At 39.4% G+C, this 20,685-nt stretch overlaps 1 protein-coding gene across 4 annotated transcripts in view; it reads left to right on the top strand.

Moving 5' to 3' along the window:
• USP49 (ubiquitin specific peptidase 49) overlaps positions 1–20,685 on the top strand; it is a 135,527-nt gene that overhangs the window by 106,789 nt on the left and 8,053 nt on the right. For all 4 annotated transcript variants that reach the window (XM_043962758.1, XM_043962757.1, XM_043962756.1 and 1 more), the window contains 3 exons: positions 8,886–9,033; positions 10,224–11,634; positions 14,504–14,708. In XM_043962758.1, coding sequence (XP_043818693.1) covers positions 10,252–11,634; positions 14,504–14,708 — 1,588 coding nt within the window. In that variant the 5' untranslated portion in view covers positions 8,886–9,033; positions 10,224–10,251. The remainder of the gene's footprint in view (positions 1–8,885; positions 9,034–10,223; positions 11,635–14,503; positions 14,709–20,685) is intronic.

The following is a 20,685-nucleotide window of genomic DNA, read 5'->3' as shown; positions in this document are numbered from 1 at the left end:
AGATCAGAAACTGATATGATTTTTATCAGTGAACATGACATGAAAGAAGAGGCATTGCCATCTGCCTTGCTGCTGCACCCTAAAGACCAGGGGACGGGGGCAGCTAGGTGGTGCAACAGATAAAGCACTGGCCCTGAATTCAGGAGTACCTGATTTCAAATACGGCCTTAGACACTTGACACTGGGCAAGTCACTTAACCTTCATTGCCCCCCCCCCCAAAAGAAAAGACCAGGGGACACAGCTGAAACTTGGGTACTCCATAAGTGCAGGGACTTCCTCTTTTCCATTTGTATTCCTAGTACTTTACACATAGTAAATGCTTAATAAATGTTTTTATTCCTTCATGCTATCTTCCATGTTTGGAATGTATCCCTCTTCGTCACTCCCTCACTTCACAAAGTCTGAGAATTTGATAAGATCACAAGGGGTCTTTACTACAATAAAACTCTCGGCAAGAGGTCATCCAACTTCTGCTTGAAAACGTCCAAGAAGGGGGACCCTGCCACTCTTCAAGGTGAACCATCTTAATCTTCTTATATACCTGAAGACCATTATTATAACTTCTGTGGCCTTTCTTTTTAAAAAATATTTTATTATTTAGCCTATTTCCCAATCAGATATTTTCTACTACAAAAATGTTGCTATGAATATTTTGATATGTGTGTGGCCTCCATGGAGCAGCATGTGGAATCACTAGATATTTTAGTCATTTTTTTAGCTAATTCCAAGTTGCTTTCCAGAATGGTTGGACCAATTCACAGCTCCACCAGTAGTGCATTAGTGGACTCTCTTATTATTATATCTTCTGTAACACCAACTATTCTCCTTTCTTGTCATCCTTATCCTTAACAGTTTGTTGTTGAATTTTAAGGTAAACCTCCAAGATTGTTTGGAACATTCTTTTACGTCATGGTTAATAGTTTGCAGTTTTGCACTGGTTCTTTATTCATCTTCTTTGACTGCTTCATCCATTAGTGAGTGTTTCTTGATCTTACATATTAGTTGTAGTTACCTCTATGTCTTGGAAATCAGACCAGGGCAGTCAAAGAAGAAAGAAAACTCTCATATACACCAAATGGTTAATAGCCACACCTTTTTTGGTAGCAAAGAACTGGAAACAAAGATGCTCATCTATTGAGGAAATAGTTAAACAAGGGTACATGAATGTGATAGAATGTTACTGTAGCAGTTCAGTCTACCTGAACTAAGGAGGCACTTTGAAAGAGAGTATCTCCACCACCTCTCCTCAGACCCCTATGAAGTATGAAGACAACTCAAGAAAGTGAGACCAAGAGCCCTGGGAATAGCAGTATCCCCCATGCCACCGTCCTTACTTCCTCCTGCACCCCACAAGAAACAACCTCTAGTGCCATCTTTGCCACCATTGATCAATCACTGAAGACTACCATCAACAGCCAGGTAAGCCTAAGAATCTTGAGAATAGCAGCACCCCTAAACCACTGATCTCTAGCTGAATTCCTGTCACTGTGATTCATTGAAACAACTTCTGTAAAGAAAGGGCTAGACGTTGCTACCAACTGCCAGCTGAAGCAACAAGCAGTACCCTTAAGGAGAATGGAGATTTCATCTGCCAGACAAGCCAAACCATCACCACCACTTCAGCTACCACCTCTCTTCAGACCATGGAGACAACTCAGGACACTGAGGCCAAGAAACAACAGCATTCCCGGCCCCCCAACCACAAACCCTGTACCCCTTGTTCTAGTGCAACCTGACAGCTCCTGCAGGAGCTACTTCCTTAGTAGCCATGGCTACTGAAGATCTGGAAAAAGAAAGTCCTCAGTCCTCTGCGATGGTTCAACATCATGAAGGAATATGGTTTTTAGCAGTGGGAATAATAAAAAAGAAGACCCACTGCCATCTGATTTGCTGCTGTATTGTGGAACCTTTCCCGCTGACTTGCAGCTAAAACAGCTTGGATGTGTTGTCAGCCTCTTTAGAATGTGAGCTATTGGAGAGCAGGGGCTGGCTTGCTTTGGTCTCTGTATTCCCTGCACTTAGCAGCATAGTATTTTGTCAATTGAGAAAATGCTTTTTTAATTCATTTCCAGGTTTCTCTGAATTCTTCCTATTCACAAAGGCATCATGGGGTAGTGGATAGGGAACCTGGACTAAGAGTCAGGAAGACCCGGGTTCTTATATCTGAAGGTGTGAATGCTTTTTTTTTTTTTTGCCACAGAAATATTGTTATGTGGTGGTTGCGCAGTCAGTATTACTATTGCCGGGGCAGCTAGATGGCGCAGTGGATAGAGCACCGGCCCTGGATTCAGGAGTACCTGAGTGCAAATCCAGCCTCAGACATTTAACACTTATTAGCTGTGTGACCCTGGGCAAGTCACTTAATCCCAATTGCCTCACTAAAAAAAAAAAAAGAAAAGAAAAAAATTATAATGTACCTTAAATATAATGCTATGGCAATAGTAATACTGTTTTCTTTTTTCTTTTTTTTTTTTTGGTGAGGCAATTGGGGTTAAGTGACTTGCCCAGGGTCACACAGCTAATAAGTGTTAAATGTCTGAGGCCGGATTTGAACTCAGGTACTCCTGACTCCAGGGTCGGTGCTCTATCCACTGCGCCACCTAGCTGCCCTGGTACATTATAATTTAAACAGACTTTTGTGAGACATCCTGTTTCCATGGGGAAATGCATTCTTAGTTTCAAACAACTGACTTAGAAATAAACTTTTAGAATAGAATTGATTCATAAGGTAGGTACTACATGAGCTCTGTATCATGGGAATTTGTGTATGAAAACCTCACCTCACTTGAAAGTCAAAGTAGATTAGCAGTAATCCCAGTCTAATTTGGGGCAGAGTAATCAAAATGTAATTCGATTTTAGAGACACTTGTATTTATGGTGATATTTGCCTGAAATTCAGTATTACCTGGAAATTTTACATGATCTTAATTCCATCAAGGTAGGCTGATGATGATTCAAGGGAAAAGGTGGCAGATTTGTGATGGAACTTGGAACTTTTAGAGACAATGTAACTCCATAAAGTGGGTGGGACAGCCTTAAGAGCAAAGGTAACTTGCTGAGGTTGACTTGTGAGCAAGCTATACTCCTTGAAAAGGGAGAAGGTAGGGGCAGCTAGGTGGCGCAGTGGATAAAGCACTGGCCCTGGATTCAGGAGGACCCGAGTTCAAAGCCAGCCTCAGACACTTGACACTTACTAGCTGTGTGACCTTGGGCAAGTCACTTAACCCCCATTGCCCCACCAAAAAAAAAAAAAAAAGAAAAGGGAGAAGGTAGTCTGGGGATATGACAGCCTTAGAGTTTGGGTAACTGCCAGAAAAATTGTTTCTCCCCAGGATTGAAGGGTGGACCTGAAACCCAGATGCAAAAAAATCCTGTTGCCTTGGTGACCAAAATTGTTAAGAGAGAAATGCATGGTCTTGTTCTAGTGAGAGAAAATAAAGAGGAAGGAGGAAGTAAAAAGTGCAAGTGCAAATGGAAATGGAAATAATTGTAAAAGTCAGATGTATGAGTGAATTTTACAGCTTTGCTAAATTATGAAACAAATCTCTGTGTTTATAATTTATTTTGTACATAGTTTGTACCCAAGACATCCTGATGTTGTAATAAAATAGACTTAACACTTTAAATGGTTGACAGTATTGTATTGAAAAGAGCATAATGAGAAAAGTGTATGCTTCATGAGGAAAGAACACAGTAGTCTTTGGAAGGAAAACAAAACAAAACAAAACAAAAAACCCTCATTCCATGGGATAGTAGCTGCTGAAAACTGCCAAAGCAATGCTGAAACTGACTGAAGAGCTTTCTCTTTGGGGGACTGGCTTCCTTGTGCTGTTTTATCATGATTTGGGGGAAAATTTGTTGTTTACAAAGACCTGGTATTTTTTTAGTGTTTCTAAATTTGAGAATTCTTCCATAAGCATGCAAGAGAAAGCCAGCAGTTTTTCTTTTTCATTTTATTGATAAATGTTATTTCTACATATTATACAATCCCCCATAATTATACAGTCCCATGAAACTTACTAAGCAAATAGAGGCCAGCTATGAACTACTTCTCCCCTGTTTTGTACATTAAAATCCTTCTCCATCATCCCCCATTCTCTCATTCTTTGCTTCAGATTGGGATGAAGAGGTAACCCTTATCCTTGCCAAAGCTCATACCTCCATTTGGACCCTTGTTCCTAGTTCCTTCTGTCTCCTTACTCCTCTTCCCCCTAAATCTCTCTCCTGAGGTCTAATCCCACATCCCCAGCAGCCTGCTGAATATCTCCATTTAGATATCCTAGAAACAAGTCAAACCCAACATATCCCAAACAGAACTTCCCATCTTCACCCCTAAACTGTACTTTCCTCCAGTCTTTACAATTTTTGTTAAAGGCATCATAGCCCATTCACAAACTCCGCAACTCTTCTCTCTTCCTCACCCCTCTGTATTGTCAGTTGTCAGGTGCTGTGAATTCTTTCTTCCACGGTATCTCTCCCTTTTTCCTCTTATTCTTCTCTCCACTTGTATGGGCACCACCCTAATTCAGGCTTACTTGGTCTCCTATAGCTTCCTAATTGTTTTCCCTAATTCTAGGCCTTCCCCTCTCCAACTCATCCTCCACAGAGCTGCCAAAATCATCTTCCTAATGCACACATGTAGCTCCATCAGGAGGCTTTAGTGGCTCCCAGTTGTCTATAAGATAAAATACAAACTCCTCAGCTTTGACATTTGTTGTAGCATTTGTTCACAAGCTGACTCCAGCCTACCTTTTCAAGCTTGTTTGGCATTTTCCCCCTTCACATTTACATGTGTAGGCAACTTACCTACAAGCTATTCCTTAAAAGTTAGAATTATATCACTTCCTTCTTCACCTTTACGTAGGCTGGAATATATTCCCTTCTCAGCTCCAAATCTTAGAATCCTTTACTTCCTTCAGGATTTTAGTGCCAATGCCACCTCCATTGTGAAAACTTTCCTGATCCCCTTTGTTAGTGTTCTTAGATTTCTCAGATTGTCTTACATTTACCAACCTATTTATCTTTTGAATCTACACCTCAATAGAATGTTTTTCATTTTTGTCTATATCCCCAGATTTGGGGATATAGTGTTTTATTTTTGTTGTGTTCAACAGTTAAGTAAAACTATAAGAGAGTAATTGTGACTGAAAATATATAACTCAAAGACTTAAAGCTAGAAGCAATTTTTAGAAATCATCCATTCCAAGCAAATTACATTGTGAAGGATAATCATTTGTTAAAGTAAAACTGGTTAGTTAACTTAGTGTGTTAGAACATCATGTTAGTGAGGCTAGGGTTCTAACTGCAGGTGGTGTCCCATTAGATTTACTTTTTTTTTTTTTGGTATGGCCATAGAATAGTCTTTAATAGTCTAAAATGACATATTGCCATCAATCATACAAGTTATACATACATATAAATTCATGATTATGGTCACAGGTAAGCCTGGGTGAGAGCATGTCAACAGATCAATGGAAATTTTTTACTTCTAGTAAAAAAAGTCTAATTCAGTATGCTCTATGAGTTGGGGGTTAGTAGCTTCATTTCTTATGAGAGTGATCATGTTGATACTAAAATTGCATTTTAAAGTATTGTCTGAGCCTGGATGTTTGCTGTGTAATGGAAGAGTCTGAAATTCATATGTATTTATGAGAACTGACACACAGTATTACTTATTCAGTTACACTGCTGGTAGATTTAATGAAAGCTAAATATCTCAGTCATACAGGGTGATTAGCCTTGGCAATTGAAGTGTGAATAGGACCCTAATTAATTTGCTGTTTCTTCTTCTCTGCTATAGATATTAGCCAGTTCTTCCATATTTAGAACACATCCACACATCACATATTACACACACACACACCTTTCTCACTGTTTCTGAAAACTGAAATACCTATATGTGACCAAAGAGAGATGTTAATGGAGTTAGATAACTTTGAGCTCAATGTGGAGTAAAGTGTCTGTCTTTCAAATGAATATCTCTGAAATATGGGCACATGCAGAAAGTACATTAAATCTTGAATACAATTCTCCAGGGTGAATTTCTGTGCCAGCATCTGATATCTCCATCCCTCATCTCCAATCACTTTTTTGAGGGAAGAAGGCATTCTGGTATATTAGACTGAAACCTGGGCATGAAGTTGAAGGTCATACTCCTGAATCTGCCCCATGGTAGCTGTGTCACTGACCAAGTCATTTTACCCTCAGGGGCGCCATTTTCTTATGATAAAAATGAAGGTGTTGAATTATAGACTCTTCAAGGTCTCTTCCAATTCTAGCATTATATGATTCTTTGAAAATGCATTGATCAGGGGTAGCTAGGTGGCACAGTGAATAAAGCACTGTCCCTGGATTCAGGAGGACCTGAGTTCAAGTCCAGCCTCAGACACTTGACACTGACTAGCTGTGTGACCCTGGGCAAGTCACTTAACCCTAATTGCCCCGCCAAAAAAAGAAAGAAAGAAAACTATTTGGGGCAGCTAGGTGGCACAGTGGATAGAGCACCGGCCCTGGAGTCAGGAGTACCTGAGTTCAAATCCAGCCTCAGACACTTAACACTTACTAGCTGTGTGACCCTGGGCAAGTCACTTAATCCCAATTGCCTCACTTAAAAAAAAAAAAAAGAAAGAAAATGCATTGATCTAAAATAAATGATCTGTGAACACACTTGGGAACTAATATTACTTCTCAAGTGATCTTTCACAAAAGACTCTTAGAAGTTTTCTTTCTCCATTTCCAATCTTCTGCCATCACACTGTTAGAGGCTTTATGTTTTTCACCCTGGCCTAAAATAAAAGTCATATATCATGTTTCATGATATTAATAATACAAGGAGGGGACAGCTAGGTGGTGCAGTGGATAAAGCACCAGCCCTGGATTCAAGAGGACCTAAGTTCAAATCCAGCCTGAGATACTTGAGACTTACTAGCTGTGTGACCTTGGGCATGTCACTTAACCCCCATTGCCCCGCAAAACAACAACAACAACAACAACCACAACAAAATTATTTATATATATAAAATAATACAAGGAAATGTTTAAAGGGCCTCAAACACATTGTAATATAGAATTCATCTCATCTGCTTTATTAAATGGTGTAGGTTCATTGTTTTAATCCTGCCTTCTAAAAACAATAATATTTTTGATATTAAAGCTTGGGTTTTCTCCCATCTATTGGGAAAGATAATATTAATGGATTCCCCAATTCATTATCATAGTATCACTTGTTAAAATCCATTTCCTGTGCCTGAATTAGTTTTTCCTTGCACGCCTTTAGGGTTTTCTGTGGTAGGGGTAATTCTGGGTATACTTTTAAGGGTTAATAGACCCAACACTGTCGCATATGGCAGTGAGCAGAATCGCAGATGTTGATGATATCACATAATTAGTATTCTTTTATGTAAATGAAGGCTGTCAGCATGTTACCATAGTGTCTTCTCTTTTTTAGGCCAGAATTTATGCCATTTGGTCTTACCAAGACCAGACAGGATTATTTCACAATCCTAAGTGTAAGAACCTAGAGGAAATTGACAAGGGAAAGGGGGTGGTGGGCAAAATGGAAGACTCCATTAATCAAAACCCTTCCACTTAATTTTTTTCACAGTTTCATTTCCAAGGATACACTTAGATATTAAGATTCTCTTAGGAAATTTAATATTGGAGAATAATTAGAAATAGCCAAGTAAAAGAAATAAAAATTTCAGGTTAGAATGACTATGGTGGTTCAGTTTTCTCATATAGAGATTTTTTAAATCTGAAGTTCTGTCATCAAAACAAAATACACTTGAAAAGGTTTAGTTTTCTCTTTTAAAATATTCACCATTTGCTAGTACCACCTATACTAGGTTAATCAAGACTTGTTGGGTTGTGATTTTTTTACTATTAAACACAAGGTAATTAAAAAGCAAAAGCTTGTTTTCCTGTGTTAGAGGTTTGTCCTCCCTCTCCCTCCCCCCATAGATCTATCCAGGATATATGGCACATATCAATTGTTAGTTAATCTTCTTAACATCTTAGAACTGTTGCAAGGCATCTTATCCTTCCCTAATTACATTGTAACTATGTTCCCCATAAGCTGACATTGTGTTTGGGGTTTCCTTTGGGGCTATACTTCTGAATGCTGTACTGCATGTATTTTAAGCTGGAGTGAAAAGGATTCATTTCGACTTCGGGAATCTGAATGAAAAGCTGTACATTTCACATGTGTAAAATTGGACTTTACTCTTTGTCAGTGAATGTTGTACCATATTTTGAAATACTGAGAGTATATGTGAGAGGTGAGTAAATACATTACTGGTTTTCAAAAAAAAAAGGTCATTCATACCTTTTTTCCTTTCATTTCTTAAAGTCAATTGGAATTTTGTTTTTCTCTTAATTTCTCTGTTATTAAAGATTGTTTCTCATCACTTTTGAGAGATTTCCATTCTGTGATAAAATAGCAAATATAGTTATCAGCATCAAACCCACCCTCCATCCCCTATTCCCCCCTCTGCCTGACTCAAATCTGAGTGGAGTAGTACACAACATCCCTGAGTTTTTCCTGTGTGGATTTTATGCCATATGGCAAGTTTAGTCAGTTATTACAACAGACTTAAATGGGCGAAAGGGTGTGCAGGAAAATATGTGTGATCTGTAGATTTATATATTAGAAAATAAATTAGAAAATTAAATTAAATTAAAATTATAAAAATAGAAATTTCAGTGTGCCCTTTCCATTTAACAGATGTCCGTGGCAGAATGTGAGATGGGTTTGTATTTTACTGATCTAGTTCTGTTTTTCTCTCAATAATAATAATAATAACAAAAGGGAGCTGATTTTAAACAGCTATGTTCAAGGTGTTGCATTCATGCATAACTTACTCACCAAACTATTCTTTCTCTGTAGATTTTTGAAGCTGTGCTGTGTTTCATGTGATAAAGATCTCAGTACCAATTAAATTCCTGAAGACCTGCCAGATCCTATTGGCTAAAATGGGGATTTGCCAGGCCCCAGGTTCTGAGTTACAAAGAAGAGGCAATACAAATATGACTCAGTGAGTACTGAATCGTCGGGAAAAAAGACAGGCCAAAGACCCTGAATGAATAAAAGATAGTTCATGATGAGCTATTTGTAGGATAGAATTTTATATTTTTCTACTTTGTTAAAGTAGTTTTATGATAAGAAAAACTGATGTGACTATGATAAAAGCTGAACCATTTCAAGCTTCCAAAACAATAATACCTACCACTTTTCATAAATATATATCCCCTTTAATTTTCATATACATTAGCTGGAAGACTTGTATTGTCCCTCTGTCCTATTGGAAGAATAGCTAACAAATAGATAACTTGTTTGAACAGTTAGACTCTTTCAGCTCTCCTCTATTTAGCTATCCTTTCAACAAAGATAGTGAAAATCCCCACCCCCTTTTACAGAATATATATGTATTCTTTGCAACAAGACATGAAAAATTTACCTTGACTGTAAGCCTTCCGCTTTTGTCACTTCTAGCTGGAGTCAAGAAAAGCATGATGCTTTGAGTTCCATGAATAGGACTTTTTTTTTTTCTGATTACTTAGGATGACCCATTAAACTTACTTCTTTAGAGGTTTTTCTCTATAGGATTCCTTTCTCTTATTTCTACTCTCTTGACTTCTGGAGAATACTTTGGAACCAGCATGTGTTAGCTAGTTTCTTTCTTAAAAATCTTGCCCACAGAAAATTGTATTTGGAGTACCTCCTGATGGTCTCCTGGCTCCCTTTTTTCCTACTCTTATGGTGCTCTTCACCCAACCAGGAGATCAGTAATGAGACACAGAGGCTTTCACCAGTTCAGTGATGAGGTTGGAACTCACATGAATCACAGACACATATATATGACGGTGATCTCCATCTCTTTTCTAAAGAACACAGTGACCATGATAAGGTCATCCACCTAGACTTGTGTGTCAGCCGGAATTTTCAAGAATTAGAAAAAGAAATTGAATTATAGTTTTTAAATTGCACCAAAGGAATGGTTTCCCTGTTCTGTCTTAATTATCTTTTTTGAAGGATCTCTTCACTAGTCATCCTGTTAGCATATGGTGGGTTTATTGGTCTTTCAGGAACTTTATTTTTGTGATGACTAAGAATGACAGATAAGTGGATACTTTAGTAAAGACTCCCCCCCCCCAAAAAAAAAGAAAACACTCTTAAAAATTATTAACACTAAGATATCTTGTTTTTATTGCCTTGCTTTACTAGGTTAAAGGAGTGGAGACTTCTGTAAGACATGGATAGATGCAAACATGTAGGGCGGTTACGACTCGCCCAGGACCATTCTATCCTGAATCCTCAGAAGTGGCACTGTGTGCAGTGTAACACCACAGAGTCTGTCTGGGCATGTTTGAAATGCTCTCATGTGGCCTGTGGACGGTACATTGAGGAACATGCATTTAAACACTTTGAAGAAACCGGACACCCATTGGCTATGGAAGTCAATGATCTCTATGTGTTCTGTTATCTTTGTGAAGACTATGTTTTAAATGATAACCCTGAAGGGGATCTGAAACTGCTCAGAAGCACTCTCTCAGCAATCAGGAGCCAGAAGCAGGATCTGTCTGTGAGGAGTGGTCGGATGCTTCGGTCGATGGCTTCAGGAGAGGACGTGTTCCAACCTCAGCAGGCTCCTCAGGGACAGCCCCAGATGTTGACAGCTCTGTGGCACCGGCGGCAGTGTCTGCTGGCTAAAGCGCTGAGGATCTGGTTTGAAAAGAGCACCAGAGGCCAACAGAAACTGGAGCAAAGAAAGCGAATAGAGGAGTTGGAGAAGAAGAAAGAGGCTGCAAGGCAGCGGAGGCAGGAGATGAAGCGCCGCCTACTTGAGGAGCTGGCCAATACTCCTCCCAGGAAAAGTGCAAGGCTGCTTTCTCATGTTCACCAAGCGAATTTGATTCCCAGAAAATTCAGAGAGATAGCAACGAGTCCCCCTACCTCAAGAAGAGTGCAGAGCAGCAAATTCAAACCATTTTATTCTATCCGCCGTAAGCCAATGGTGACTCCTGGTGTAACAGGTCTTCGGAACCTGGGTAACACCTGTTACATGAACTCTATCCTTCAAGTGCTCAGTCACCTCCAGAAGTTCAGAGAATGTTTTTTGACCCTTGACCTCTGTGAAACAGAAGAACTGCTTGCCAAAACAGCCAATGGGAAGTCTCACATGTCAGGTAAATTGGCAAATGAATCTGCTGCTGATGAGTCACCTAGAAATGACAGAATTGAGCCATGCGGTAGGCAGGGCTTACCCACTGGCTTGAATGGTGGGTCCTCCATAAACAGGAGCTTAGAACTAATACAGCCTAAGGAGCCAAGTTCAAAGCACATTTCTCTCTGTCATGAATTACACACCCTCTTCCGTGTTATGTGGTCTGGGAAGTGGGCCCTGGTATCTCCATTTGCCATGCTCCATTCTGTTTGGAGCTTGATCCCTGCCTTTCGGGGCTATGACCAGCAAGATGCTCAGGAGTTTCTCTGTGAGCTACTGGATAAAGTCCAGCAGGAGCTTGAATCAGAGGGAACCAAACGTCGGATTCTCATCCCCTTCTCCCAGAGAAAACTCACCAAGCAGGTTCTGAAGGTGGTGAACACAATATTTCATGGGCAGCTGCTCAGTCAGGTAGGTGTCTTCATTCCTCCCACCCTGACACTGGTCAGCCCCAGGGACAGACATTTTGTGGTTCTTGTGGAGTCTTCAGGCAAGTTAATAGAATGAGGAAAGATCTGAGATTCATTATAATTGTGTTGTTTTGTGTATAATATGGTCTTGTTGAAAACTTCTACTGCTTCCTTTTGCCCCATTTTTATGTCATTTCCCATATTACTAAATTTCAAGTTGATGCCAGTGATGTTAACATGATTATTATTACATAAACACTTCAGTAGATCTATGACTCCCTCTACTGCTGTTGATTGCAATCCATCTGTACTATATAATCCTGTGCAGTTCTTATCCATCTTTTCCTGCACACCCCTCAAGGAATCCACCCCACATACATACTTGCATGCATGCCCTCTGTTTTTAAAAATCAGTCATTTTGTACAACGCTCAGGTTTCCCATCTCTGATTCTTGTTATATAACCTGTCATATTTTATTTATGAGTGTCTGCAGATGGCTTGCCCACCTTTGGCCTGTTTTAGGAAATGATGCAGACTTCTTTAAGAGCCCTGTCCCAAAGTGGCTGGGGAAAGAAGCTCTTTCCTACTCTGCTGGCCTAAGTTTCTCATGATAGATACATATGATCATAATCACAGACTGATAAAGACATACTAGCCATTCCTCCCAACTAGGGGCTGGAAGGACTCCTGGGAAATGAACAAACAAGTAATACTCCTGATGTGTATGGTGGTCTCAAAATAAGTAGGTTGATTTTTTAAAAAAATTTTTGTAATGATACTTAGGTGGGAATAAAAAGCACAACAGTATACTGTGTAATTTAAGATTCTAAATGTGGATTCTAATCTGTTCCCCCAGTTTTGGGGGAAACTGACTAAAATCACTGATAAAACAAGTTTAGGTTTTTAAGGGTTTATTGGAAAATAGAAAGAAAAAGATTGAGAACAGAAATCCAACAGCCTGGCATTCCTATCTTTCCTCAAATTTCCTGTGAAGTCCTCTGCCGCCACCACCATCCAGTCAGGAACTCAAAAAGCCCCTGAGCTCTCCGCGCAGGCTCCCTTTCCTCCTTCCTCTCTCCTCCCAGAAAATAGGAGGCTCCTCAAGTTGATTGGCTGGTAGCCTTGATAGACAGCACCCATGAGCAAACGTCATTTCCTGATGCCAAGGAAAAGCCACAATGCCTCTGAGGCATTTTCCTCATGATGGAGCTTTCCCACAGCAAGTCTCCAGTAGGTGGCATCATTCCAATCATTACAATTCTTAAAGTTTAGGGACTTAAAGTATACTTTAATTTACATGTAGAATTAATGTATTAAAGTATCTATGAAAAATAAGGTTACATGGTATTTTAGTAATATATTTTCCTATAGGAATTTTAAAAAGAACAACACATTTCCTTATGTGTCAGAGCACTGGGCTATGCTCTGAGGAGATCCTGATATAAGAAAGAAGTGGTTCCCATCATTAATAAGTCTACCATATGAGACTGACTGGGTAGCTTACTTGAATTTACTTGAAAATGGGAGGTTTTCATTGCTGCTATGCACTTTATTAGTCTTTCTTTCCTTTGCGGAGGTAGAGAACTATAGATGTGGAACATATATACTATCAATGTATTTGTTAGGAAAAGACTTTGTTTTTTATTGTTTTGAGGGATTGTTCACTGGGTAGGGGAGGAATAGACTCAGGAATGAAGTTGATATAAAAATAAAAGATACTAACACCAGAATTTTCTGTGTGCTATAGCATCATGTATGTGGCTATGATTCATGTGTGAATAATTCCTTAGTCATTTGTAATTTGTCCTTTTATTATTATTATTGTTTTTTGGTGAGGCAGTTGGGGTTAAGTGACTTGCCCAGGGTCACACAGCTAGTAAGTGTCAAGTGTCTGAGGCCAGATTTGAACTCAGGTCCTCCTGAATCCAGGGTTGGTGCTCTATCCACTGCCCCACCTAGCTGTCCCCATTTGTGCTTTTGCAACATAGAGTAGTATTACTTGCTTCTGGAGTTAATATTCTCGATGTCATGTGGTCTTTAAATTTTAATCAATCTGTGAGTGCCAAAATTTGATATACGGAGTGTTATTAGGGTGATGCCTTATTAATATTGGGATCCCTGAAAAATGAGGGACTCTTTTAGGTTTAATCTCCTCTTTGAACTTTCCTTTTTATATATTCTTCCCAGGTCAATAAGAAAAGTAGCCTCTGAGCTAAACCACAAAGGTGAAACCAATTAAGGAAATAAGGAAGTAGAAATACAGATAGTCTTAACTCTAAGCATAACCTATGCAATCCCAGAATGTTCCCAATTAAGCTAGTTAAAAAGAATTTAGGATTTTCCTTCATAAAACTGACCAAACCCCAGTCAGTCCACAGTTACTCAGCAGTCGCCCAAAACAGAGCAAAACACATTCCTCCGCCAAGTCCCCAAACGCCATCAGACTGCTTGCCAGGCTCAAAGAGCTCCAACTTTTGAACACGCCCCTGCTACCGGAAGTTCCCTCCCTTCTGGTTGCATTCAGTTTTTCCTCCCCCAAAAGGAGAGGTCCTTCAAAAGCTGCTCAGCAGCATGCACAGTCTTAGGGTGGGCCAGGTATGGCCCCTCCCAGATGATTCAGCTAAAACTTTCGATATTAATCTTTACCACAAATCCCTATTTATAGCAGAAATGTCTGTTAGAGAAATAACATGCTCCAGATTTTTAATCACTTTTTTGGTTTGTTTTATGTCATGTCACCTGCCCCCCCAAAAAAAAACCCATACCTGGTTTGGGGCAGGTAAGTTACATGGGTTTTTTAGTGTGTGAGCAAAATTTATGTCAGATGAAAGAAAGTAATATAATCTGCATATAAACCTTTCACTTTTAGGTCACATGCATAACATGCAATTACAAATCCAATACCATTGAACCCTTCTGGGATCTGTCCCTGGAATTCCCTGAGCGCTATCATTGCATAGAAAAAGGGCTTGTCCCTTTTAATCAGACTGAGTGCATGCTGACGGAGATGTTGGCCAAATTCACAGAGACGGAGGCCCTGGAAGGGAGGATCTACGCATGTGACCAGTGCAACAGTAAGTGACGTGTTCTGCGTGGGGGAGGTAGCACAGTCTAGAAAGTTGGTAGGAAGTTACTGTAATGTGCCTGTTTTTAGCCAAAATTAAACCTGTTGATATAGAATTGGTACAAACCTTTTTCACACTTTGAGTTTTTCTTCAACTTTTTATCTCATTTTATTGAAGGCAAATTTGTAAGCCTTCTGTGTTTTAAAAAACAACATATGAGTGTTCCCTCTTGTAACATTCCCCCACAGGCTTCACTAGATTGCTTGAGAAAGAGTTAACATATAGGTTCCTCAGATTACAAGACTTGGTTAATAATAACTAGCATTTACATAGCCCTTTAAGGTTTGCAAAGTACTTTACATATATGTATCTCAACCCTCTACAGTAGGTGCTATTATTATTCCCATTTGACATTTGACAAAACTGAGGCAGACAAAGGTTAAGTGATTTGCCCAAGGTCAGTATACCACCTGGGTTTTGTTCAGATATTTCTTTTTCCTCTTTTTAAAAAAAGAATTAGTTATAACAGAGGATGGCTCCCTAGGTGGGATGGAGTGAGGGAGGGGAAAGAAACAATGTCTTTGGAAATTAAGGTAATAAAAAAGGAAAGGAAAAAAGTAACAATACATTTATTTATTTATAACAGTACTTTTATTACCTTAGACAATCAGAGGTTCAGGCACAGAGAGGAACATGTCATTTCCCCCATTCTCCAACTTGTCTACTTGACAAGTTTATGTTTGGTCTTTCAGCAATTTAAAAAGAATAATTTTAAAAATAACAAACTGTGGGAAAGTCTGAAAACAGATTTGTAAGGCAAGTTTGTAATACTAGGTTCAAAAATGTCTGTGTTGATGCTACTTTAAACATATTTTTGTATAATTTTTAAATCAGAGGGACAAATGATGTACTTTAAAGAATTAGGGGGAAAGCAATATGACACTCATTATCATTTTACTGGTTTAAAAAAAATAATGTAAAACAAATGCATGCTTATTCATACTGAGTTGTGGAGGCAGATGATTAAAAGTGGCCAGGACTAGAGCAACTGTGTCTTTCTATAAGAAAGGGAGGAGACACAGAACAAATTTCTTGATGGTTTGATTTAGTTTGATTGACATACATTGGACATAATGTGTTAAAGGAAAATTTTTATAAAAGCTCACATTTAAAATGATATGATTTCTGTTGCCCACACTGGACATGCCAATTTTCATTGTTTTCTTGGCAAGGGAAAAAAATGAAACCCATAGTGAACTGAAAGATGCATTGATCTCTTAATTTGGTATTATCTATGAATGCCAGTGGTCTGTATAGTATAATAAAAGGCACCCAGAACTAATACATTTTGATTGAATCTGAATTCTCTCTTACTTGTGATTGAATTAAATCTTATTTTAGGTGAACAAAGACCAGTTCTTGATTGTTATCATAACTTATACATTGCTGCTACTGAGTGTAGTAGTCCCTGCCAGGGTTCCTAAGCAGAGCACAAATTTGGTTCTTCAGATTTAAAATTTTCTGGATAATACAATTGCAAAACAAGGCCATGTAGCCGGTTGATTTCAGCCCATTTATTCCTCCATTTCTCACCCCCTCTACCATATTGCCCACCATGGCAGAGGAATTTCTTGCAGCTCCTTCATTCTGCCAAAGTCTATAATGAGATCAAGAGTAGCTCTGCTGGCTGTTGTAACAAATAGCTTGTGGGGCGGAGCCAAGATGGCGGAGGAGAGGCTGTGACTCCCACAAGCTCCAGATAAACCCGTCCATTCACGTCCAAATAATGCGGTAAAAATCAAAACCCAGAACAGCCTAATGCACATAAGAACAGAGTGAGACTGTTTCTCCGCAAAAGAGGGCAATTCTGATCACCTACTGATCAGGCTGAACAACTCAGCGCGCGGTCCGGACCCAGCCAGGGACAGTGCTTCCAGCACATGTCAGAGTCTTCAGCACCAGCAGCTTCTGAGGCTCTGATCACGGACTGGTGAGGGGGTTCGGCGGTGGCCCGGGGTGAAGTGGAGGCAGTTTCTACTGGAGTTGGGGCAAAGCGCCCTGGGTCTGAACCAGTGGGCTGAGTCGAGTGGTGGTGGCCCAGTGGGGGAGGGGTAAAAGCACGCCAAGCTTCCGACCATAGAGAATCAGAGTTCAATCAGACTTCTGTTTCCGGGTCAAAGAGAAAGCGGCTGTGATTACTCACAAGCCAGGCAGGCTGAGAAGAAGCCCAATCACCCCCTGGGCCATGCTGTAGCACAAACAGTGTGTCCTGGAAGCAGCGCTACACTTTAAGGAGTAAAAAGCCAAGAAACAGTAAGCCAGGATGAGTAGGCAGAGAAAGCAGAAGACCATCGAAAACTTCTTTGGGGGAAAGGTAGACCACAATACATCCTCAGAAGAAGAAGATAATAATAGGGTCAAAGCTCCAACATCCAAAGCTTCCAAGAAAAATATGAACTGGTCTCAGGCCATGGAAGCTCTCAAAAGGGACTTTGAAGAGAAATTAGGAGAGATAGAACGAAGATGAAGAGAAAGAGAGGAAGGAATGGAAAGAGAAATGAGAGCAATGCAGGAAAGTCATGAGAAAAAAGTCAACAGTTTGAAAAGCCAAATGGAAAAGGAGATTAAAAAACTGTCTGCTGAAAATAATTGCCTAAGAATTAGGATTGAACAAATGGAAGCTAGTGACCTTATGAGGAACCAAGACACAGTAAAGCAAATCCAATTGAATGAAAAAAATAGAGGGCAATGTGAAATATCTCCTTGGAAAAACAGCTGACCTAGAAAATAAATCTAGGAGAGATAATTTGAAAATCATTGGACTACCTGAAAACCATGACCAAAACAAGAGCTTAGACACCATCCTCCAAGAGATTGTCAGGAAAAATTGCCCTGATATTCTAGAAGCAGAAGCTAAAATAGAAATTGAAAGAATCCACCAATCACCTCCTGAAAGAGATCCCAAAAGGAAAACCCGCAGGAATATTATAGCCAAATTCCAGAACTCCCAGGTCAAGGAGAAAATATTGCAAGCAGCTAGAAAAAAGGAATTTAAATACTGTGGAGCTCCAATAAGGATAAAGCAAGATCTAGCAGCTTCTACATTAAAGGACCGGAGGGCATGGAATATGATATTCCAGAGGGCAAAGGAACTGGGACTACAGCCAAAAATCACGTACCCAGCAAAACTAAGCATCATCTTTCAGAGGCAAACATGGAACTTCAAGGAGAAAGAAGACTTTCAGGCATTTGTTATGAAAAGACCTGAACTGAATAGAAAATTTGACTTTCAAATACAAGACCCTGGAGAAGCATAAAAAGATAAACAGGAAAAAGACTTCATGAGGGATATTAAAAGATCAAACTGTTAACATTCCTATATGGGAAGATAATACAGAGGGCACAGGTCTGAACTGAATACGAAGGGATGTTATGTTTTGTTCTTTGTGGGGTATCTTATGTATGGGGCCGCATTTGGGCTTGGGGCCTCCTGGGTCCAGGGCTGGTACATTGTCCACTGTGCCACCTAACAAACCCATAATGACATCCTTAAAATTAGGGTTGAGGTGTAGGAGAAATAGACTGGGGGAGGGGGAAGGGGAGAGATGGTCTGGGGAGAGGTTGTTCATATGAAGGAAACAAGAAAAAATCTTATGGAGGAGAGGGGAAGAGGGGGAAGGAATTGGGGAGTGAGTGAACCTTAATATCATCAGAATTGACTCAAAGAAGGACTAACATACATACTCAAGTGGGTATAGTAATATATTTTGCCCCGAGGGAGGGGAGGGAGATAAGGGGGGGGGGAGAAGAGGGGAAGGAGGGAAGGGCAGATTCTGGGAGAGAGTAGTAAAAAGCAAAATACTTTCAAGGAAGGTGAAGATGTTCTGCATAACGGCACAAGTATGAAATATTGAATTGTATGATTTCACAGGGAGGGTTGAGGAGAGAGGGAGGAAGAAAATTTGGAACATAGAATTAGCTCAAAGACCTTAAACTCATCAGAGTTGGCTCATGGAGGGAATAACATTCACACCCAGTTGGGAGGAGTAATCTTTTTAAACCTTATAGGAAAGTATGAGGGGAAGAGGATAAGGAAGGAAGGGTGAAAAAAAAAGGGAGTGCAGAGTAGGGGAGGGGACAGTCAGAAGTAAAATACTTTTGAGGAGGAACAGTTTAAAAGAAGATAGAAAATAGAGTAAATATCATGGGAAGGGAATAGGATGGAGGAATAGGATGGAAGGAAATAGTTATGATGACTTTGCTGGGCTAATATGAAGAAAATTCTTTGTCAAGTTTAAGGTACTTTATTTAGGTTATGATGAACAGGATACTATTAGAAAAACCTGGAAAGACCTACATGAACTGAAGCAGAGTGAAATGTACTGTATACAAAATAACAGCAGTAGTGTAAAATGATCTGCTGGGAAGCATGTGGTTATTTTCAGCAAGGCAATGGTCCAATATAACCCTGAAGGACTTATGAAAATGGCAACCCATCTACAGAGAAAGAAGTGATAGTATCTGAAAATAGATGGAAACACATTTTTTTTCTTTTTTTTTTTCTTTCTTTTTTGGTGAGGCAATTGGGGTTGGGTGGCTTGCCCGGGGTCATGCGGCTGGTGGCTGTTGGGTGTCTGGGGCCGAATTTGGGCTCGGGTCCTCCTGGTTCCAGGGCCGGTGCTCTGTCCGCTGCACCACCTAGCTGCCCCTGGAAACACATTTTTTAAAAAAAAATTTTTGTCTTTGACAGTTCCTCAGTCTGAAGTTTTGGGAGTTTTTTGACTCTTTTTTCTCACAACCTAGCTAATGTGGGAATGTTTTTCATGACTACTCATGTATAATTTATTTTGAAATGCTTGAGTTCTAGTGGGTGGGGGGTGGGAATAGAGGAGGAAGAGAAGTTGGAACAATTTTTTTTTAAATTGATGTTAAAATTTGTTTTTACATATATTTTGGAAAATAAAATTCTATTAAAAAATAATAAAAGGGTAAAATTAAAAAAAAAAGAAATGACTTGCTCAGGGTCACACAGGTAGTGAATAGCAGAGGGATTTGAATTCAGATCTTCTGACTCCAGATTCAGTGTTCCTTTTGTTGACATTATTATAGTTGATGGGTATACTTTTCTGGTTCTGCTTACCTTTTTAAAAAAAATCAATTTGTTTTCCCATGATTCTTTGAATTCTTCAGATTTGTTATTCATTTTACATACCACAGTTGGGGCAGTGATTCCCTAATCTATCAGCAACCAATTTATAGGGTTGTTGTTTAATTCAACTACTTTCACAATGATATTTTGATATATAGGAGACTTTCCTTTCTATCCATGATCTTTTTGGGGTCTGTATCTGGCAGTGGGATTGCTCACCTGATAGCAATCTTTTTTCCAGAATGGCTGGATCAATTTCTAGCTTTATCAACTGTGTATGACTGCCTATATTCCTATAATTTTCCCAACATTAACTAGTTCAATCATTACAGGACTGCAGTAGATTGGAAGGGCCTTCCATTTATTAACAAAGTAATAAATGAGGACACTAGGCTAGAAGTTAGTAGAATTAGGTTCTAGTTTTATCTCTGTTCAGTGTAACCTTGGGGCAAATAATCTAACATCTCTGGGTCAAGAGAGGTAACCAGGTATGGTTGATGAATGAGTTTGAGTCAGAAAATCCCCACAAATCCTGCCTCTAACACATTGCACACTGATAGAGGGTGTCCCTTTATCACTTCCATATGAAACCACAGATTTTGGTCCCAAAAGAAAAGTCAAAACCACACTTTATATAGTACTATGGTTCACAAAGCATTTGCCTCATATTTACCCAGAAGTAGGTAAATATTTTAAAAATAGATTTTATTGATGTTTTTTGGTTTTACATAGCTTAGACTTCTCCCATATCTTTCCCAGTCCTCCTACCAGTCATCCCAAATAATTCAGAATTGTTTTTAAAGAAACAGAAAGAATTCAGTAAAATCAATCAATAAT

The sequence above is a fragment of the Dromiciops gliroides genome, chromosome 4 (genome assembly GCF_019393635.1).
Source record: "Dromiciops gliroides isolate mDroGli1 chromosome 4, mDroGli1.pri, whole genome shotgun sequence".
Taxonomy (NCBI): domain Eukaryota; kingdom Metazoa; phylum Chordata; class Mammalia; order Microbiotheria; family Microbiotheriidae; genus Dromiciops; species Dromiciops gliroides.
Note: the sequence above shows the minus strand (reverse complement) of the source record. Positions and strands in the feature narration are given on the sequence as shown.